This window comes from Entelurus aequoreus, linkage group LG01, assembly GCF_033978785.1.
Source record: "Entelurus aequoreus isolate RoL-2023_Sb linkage group LG01, RoL_Eaeq_v1.1, whole genome shotgun sequence".
NCBI lineage: Eukaryota > Metazoa > Chordata > Actinopteri > Syngnathiformes > Syngnathidae > Entelurus > Entelurus aequoreus.
This window is the reverse complement of record NC_084731.1, coordinates 45,284,682-45,290,681: the sequence shown is the minus strand read 5'-3', so window position 1 is coordinate 45,290,681 and position 6,000 is coordinate 45,284,682. Positions and strand designations below refer to the sequence as shown.

Sequence of the window (6,000 nt, the reverse complement as noted above, 5' to 3'; positions counted from 1 at the left end):
ATACACACTTATAACCAAGCTTTATTTAAAACATTTCATAATATAAATAAATAGCCACACTATACTTAATTGGCAGAAGACATGTTATATAATAATATTGCTCTGGCTACTTAAGAGACATACTTTTTTGAGTGTTTGAATATGTTTCTCTTCTTCCATTTTAATTTGTAAAAGTCTTTGGGTCTTTTAATGATAATGAAAAAAACGTGTGTTAAGTGCTGTACGCCCGGTTTATATGACGTCACGCAAATTCACGTCTTGTTGTCATATTGCTTCCAGTATCAATCGATCTCTCTGTCTAGTAGAGCACCGCCTGTAAGTTTAATGTGAACAATTTAATATCTTAGTTGCTCAGACAGTAATGTAATTGTATAAGTTTAGATTAAGGAATGTTGTTTTTAAATAGCGAAAAAAGTTAGCTTAATTCTCCAATAAATTAGCAGTGCCACCGGTCCATCAGTGTTACCATGAAATACCGCATTAATTATGTATCAACGCAGACTAATCACCCAATTTATTTTGAATGAACATGCTCCTTAACATTTTTTGAATTGGGGGTTAAATCACCAAAATGATTCCCGAGCGCAGTCACCGCTGCTGCTCACTGCTCCCCTCACCTCCCAGGGGGTGGAACAAGGGGATGGGTCAAATGCAGAGGGTAATTTCACCACACCTAGTGTGGTACTTTAACTTTAACCCAGTGCTTCTTAATTATTTTCTGTTACACCCTCCCCAGGAAGAAGCAAACATTTTGCACCCCTCCACTCTCAGCTATAAAGGGTATCATTTGTCTATAAATAGTATCATTTGTCTAAACATTTGTTATAATTAAACCTCTGCACAACATTGTATCCTTGTAAACATAAAAAAAGAAGGAAAAAAAAGAAGGAAATAGAAAAAAATATATATATACTAGAATGACTATTATCAAAGTTATTGCGTTTGTAACAGAAAATATTTAAAGTACATCAATTTGCCTGAACTCCAAAACAATAATATTTATTTCAACTATAAAAAATGTTTTTGACCAACTTGAGCCATTTGATACTGAAAATTCAAATTAAATCAACTCAATAAATAACAATAAATTCAAATTAAACAGAAAACCTAACTCAGGAGCATAATATATACAACACTTTAACCTACAAAACCAAAATGAATAAAACAATTTGTGATTATTTATTAAATCAAAAAAGGTAGTTAAGAATAATGGCTAGATGAGCACATTTTATAGTGCACAGCTTTTCAAAGTGAGGTTTGAAGCATGATGCTGCATGATACTGATAAAGCATGTCCCCGGTGTCACACGCCCTTGGCACCGCAAATTTGAGAAGAACTGCGTTAACCACGTACGGAACTTGAGGTAATACTGTGAACAAGTTTTAAGCAAATAAATAATGTGAATTTAGGAAAAACCTTTTTTTTAAATGTCCATGCAAGACATTTTCACATTAAGTTTGTTTCAAAATTTTAAGCTATTTTTTTGAAGAAATTCAAATGCAAGCAAGTCATTTACTGTGATTAATCGTGATTCATTACAATCTGATTTTGAAAAGTAATCAAAAAAGGTTCAAGAGGAACACTGCTAGGGCCTCAAAAAAGTGAAAAGGTAAAAAAATGGGCCCTTTGGAATAGGGACACAAATTCAAACACCTCTACCAAGGTGAGAGGCATTATTTATGATCTAAAATAAACTTTCACGAGCTCCGAGGCAAGAAAGCAGCTCACCAGCCGATGATGTACACATAGCCACACAAGCAAGTTACCTCCCTCTGATCACGGCGCCGCTATAAATAGTGTATAAATCTGCATTAGCGCTTATAATAACAATATAAATAATACTTGGCTAATATTCAAGACACAAAATGTGTAAATGGAGTATTGTTGGCCCTTTTTGGATGTTTTTTAGAGGGATTCATGGGTAGAATAGAGGAGCTCCCATTGGCTCCATTGTAAGCAGACATGTATTTACATTTATTTACGAGTTAGAATGCATTTAAAACAGGGGTGTCAAACGTACAGCCCGCAGGCTGAACAGGTTTTATCCGGCCAGCGGGATGAGTTTGCTAAGTATAAAAATGAGCCAAAATTTTTTGAATGAAAGAAACTGTTGTTCTAAATGTGTCCACTAGATGTTGCAATAGCAATTCTTTGTATCTTTGTAGATTATGCTACAATGTAAAAAAAATAAACCACATGATGTTAGTGCACCAGTCGACATGCAAGTGTAAAAAAAAAAAACAACATTATGATTTGTACATTTTCAGAATGTGCTTGTTCTATTTTTAAACAAAGAAAACAATCTGAAGTTGTCTTTATTTTTAAGTTACCATGCCGTGATTTCACTAGTCCGATCTAAAATGAGTTTGACACCCCTGATTTAAAAAAATACATTTGTTGTTTTGTTTGTCATGATTGTGAATGATAGGCAAAATTCCAAAAAAGTGCTGTTCCTCTTTAAAGGCATACTTGTTCATAAGACTCTTGAAACTAACTAAATAAAATTTAGTTTCCCTTTCTGAACTAAATAACAGCACACAATTTAACCCAGTGCCGCTACAACCACACAATATACTGAGTGTAAAATTGAATTAATCTCACCTTTCCAAATCGGCGATTTTCTTGTCTTTGTCGTTTTTCTCGGTCTCCACTTCCCGCAGGATGTCCAGGAGCCTCTCCACCTCCATCTGAGCCTTGCTGGCCTCGTCCTTGTAGAAGCTCACCTCCTTCTCCAGCAGCTTCACCCGGTCCACGTAGTCCGGGTTCCCTCTGGGGCCCGACTGATGCTCCACCTCGTGGGCTTTCTGCATCCACACACACAAAACACACACAAAGACGGACTCAGTGTGACACAAAATGCATTTACGTTACTTATATGAGCTTGTCCGCTTGCTTTACTGCCATCCGCCTGAATGAAAGACAGACTAAATAAGACACGGGCATCATTAGTGACACACGCTCATTTGCTTTATCGCAGCAATCTAGCTCAATTTAACGTCCTTATGAGATTCACTTTTCACAAACCAACACATACATGGTATGAACAGTGCGTTTGTGTATTAACAAGCACACAAATGCAAACAAGGTCAATGCCGCATGACTGTCAACAACGTACACGAGTGCAGCCACACGTCAACACGTTGCAAAAAAACAGCCTCGGCCAAACCACTGCAGTGACGGCCGACCACACTCGGGACTTCAGCTAACCACACTGAGACAGTGGCGAAGCGCGGCGACACTGAGACAACATGCAAACCAGGTCCAACGCGTCATGCAAAGCCAACAATTTACACACGTCTTTGCACCGCATCTTCAATTAAGGGTGAACACGGAACTAAATTTTTCTACTCAACCACAGATTTGTTCATTTTAAATCTGCAAAACAATGTCAAACATTGTAACATACATAAATACATTAATGAATTTCACTTCCAACACGCTACCAATATTGGAGCCTTCAGTATTGCCCGATACCGACCTGCTACGATATCAGCAGGAATTATACACACACTTTTATTATTTTGTAATGTGTAATGTTGGAGATGTTTTATTTATAAAGAGAGAACAATGGTAGGTATGAAAAAACACAAACCTATTTATTATTAACTTTCTGGAATGGATTTATGCAGTTATTAGTGGCCATTAGGGTTGTCCCGATATTAATATTTTGAGTACCAAATTGTATTTTGATACTTTTCAATACTTTTCAAAATAAAGGGAACCACAAATTAAAATTAATTACTGGCTTTATTAAACAGAAAATCTTATGAAACATTAAACATATATTTCTTCTGTAGCGACTCCTCCCACCCCCACCAAGGACTCTTTTCACTGCTGGACTCAAGAAAGAGGTTCCGCAGCCTCCGTAGCAGAACCTCTAGGTTCTGTAACAGCTTCTTCCCTCAGGCCATAAGACTCTTGAACGCATCATAATAATCCCCTCAATTCCCACCAAAAACGGATTAACTCGCTGGAATATAAAGAAAATATAAAGACAATATAACATACATCCATAAATGTGGATGCATATGCAAAAGTGCAATGTATTTATCTGTACAGTAAGCTATTTATTTATATCTGCACATTATTGCTCTTTTATCCTGCACTAAAACGAGCTAATGCAACAAAATGTCGTTCTTATTTGTAATGTAAAGTTCAAATTTCAATGACAATAAAAGGAAGTCTAAAAAAATCATTGTAATCAAAGAACAATTTTGTCATTAAAGAACATAATGCACATACTAGACACTTGTCTTTAAGTCGTAAGTAAGCAAACAAAGGCTTCTAATTTGGCTGCTGACGTATGCAGTAACATATTGTGTCATTTTTGGTTGTATTATTTTGTCAAAATTATGAGGGACAAGCTGTAGAAAATTAATTAATAATCTACTTGTTCATTTACTGTTAATATCTGCGTACTTTCTGTTTTAAAATGTTCCATCTAGAATCTAGACTTCTGTTACATTTCAATAAGCACTTATTCTTCTGTATTTTGGATACTTTACATAAGTTTGGGTGATACTATCAATTTTGGTAACAATCCAATACCAAGTAGTTACAGGATCTTACATTGGTCATAAATAAAGTTCTCCTGTGTCCAGGAACATATTTCCTGAGTTTATAAACAATAAAGAAATGACAAAAGATTTTGTAATAATAAAAAATATCGATGTAATATGACTATATACAGCTCTTGTGCTTGGTATCATTACAGTTGATGTCTGTGTAGATCCACCCTATGGCATTTGTTTACATTCAGGAGTGCTTGCTTGCTGTTAGCGGTTAGCTATTGTATCTTCCTTCCTTGTGCTGAGAGGATCTGAAACGTTCTTTATCTGTAGCCATGGTAGCAAGGATTACTGATTTAGAAATAGCTAAAACACTGCCGGCTGTAGATGGATGTTAGCCGCTAGCTAGCTGGCTATGTTTTAAAGCACCCATCTCAGAGCGGCACTTCAGTGTTTAAAGCTTCACCTTTTTCATTAGTTTTTAAGCCTAAATGCGTCCATTCTACCTCTTATGTCTGCACACTGTGTCAGCTTGTAAGTACACCGTGCATGTGCATTGCCTAACATGCGGCTTGGCTCGTTTTACCAGCAATGACACGACGTGATGACGTCCGGTAAAAAAAGTACTGGTATTTTTTAGAAGCAGTACAGTACCATTTATAATTATTTAGTACCGTGGTACTTTATTAGTACCGGTATACTGTACAACCCTAATGGCCACGATAAATCAATAAGTAAAGCTCATGATGCACTAAGAATGATGCGGACACGTTTGTTACTGGTTTTAATACTGAGACTTTGTATGTGTAAGTAATATGCAACTATAACTGTTTGATACTTGTTTTTAATTGTACCATGTTTACAGTACCTTTTATAAATGACCTTGTGTGCTTATTGAAGGACATTTACATGTTAACTGTCTGTCTTGCTTTGCACAAGTAAACACGTTGCCGGACTGCTTGTATCGGAGATTTTAGATGCAAACCGATATAACCAGATTTTTTTGCTGAAATCGGACCGATATACTGTATATCAATATCAGATCGGGAAACCCTAGCTTAAAGCAAGTTAGCAAACAACACAGGAGTCATCATACTAGTTTGAAGGAACGGTGATCAATGAATCTGAGTCATCAAACAACTTTCGCACATACTTATTAATGTAAGCTTAAAAGAAAATAATTTTCCCTTGAAAAATATCTAATAAAAAGGCATTCCTTTTGTAGTCAGGATTGTCTTATAATCGGGTCAATAAAGTGCATAAAACAACACTAAAACCGCCTGTTGTCAGTTTCATGTACGCATGTCCAATACATCGCTTTTATATAAACAGGGAAATAATATTCTATTGTAGAATATAGATCAGATTTAGCAGAAATGTGACAAGCACAAACACTTGCTGCCCAATGTGAAGCTCCTTGTACACCAGTACAGTGCATGGTCAACATGCATCGGGGACAGGGACAGTGGGGAGGAGTAGAGGGGTGGGGGGC

At 36.4% G+C, this 6,000-nt stretch overlaps 1 protein-coding gene across 3 annotated transcripts in view; it reads right to left on the bottom strand.

Moving 5' to 3' along the window:
- Window positions 1-6,000, bottom strand: part of erc2 (ELKS/RAB6-interacting/CAST family member 2) — a 100,345-nt gene that overhangs the window by 22,710 nt on the left and 71,635 nt on the right. For all 3 annotated transcript variants that reach the window (XM_062052069.1, XM_062052077.1, XM_062052074.1), the window contains one exon: window positions 2,602-2,804. In XM_062052069.1, coding sequence (XP_061908053.1) covers window positions 2,602-2,804 — 203 coding nt within the window. The remainder of the gene's footprint in view (window positions 1-2,601; window positions 2,805-6,000) is intronic.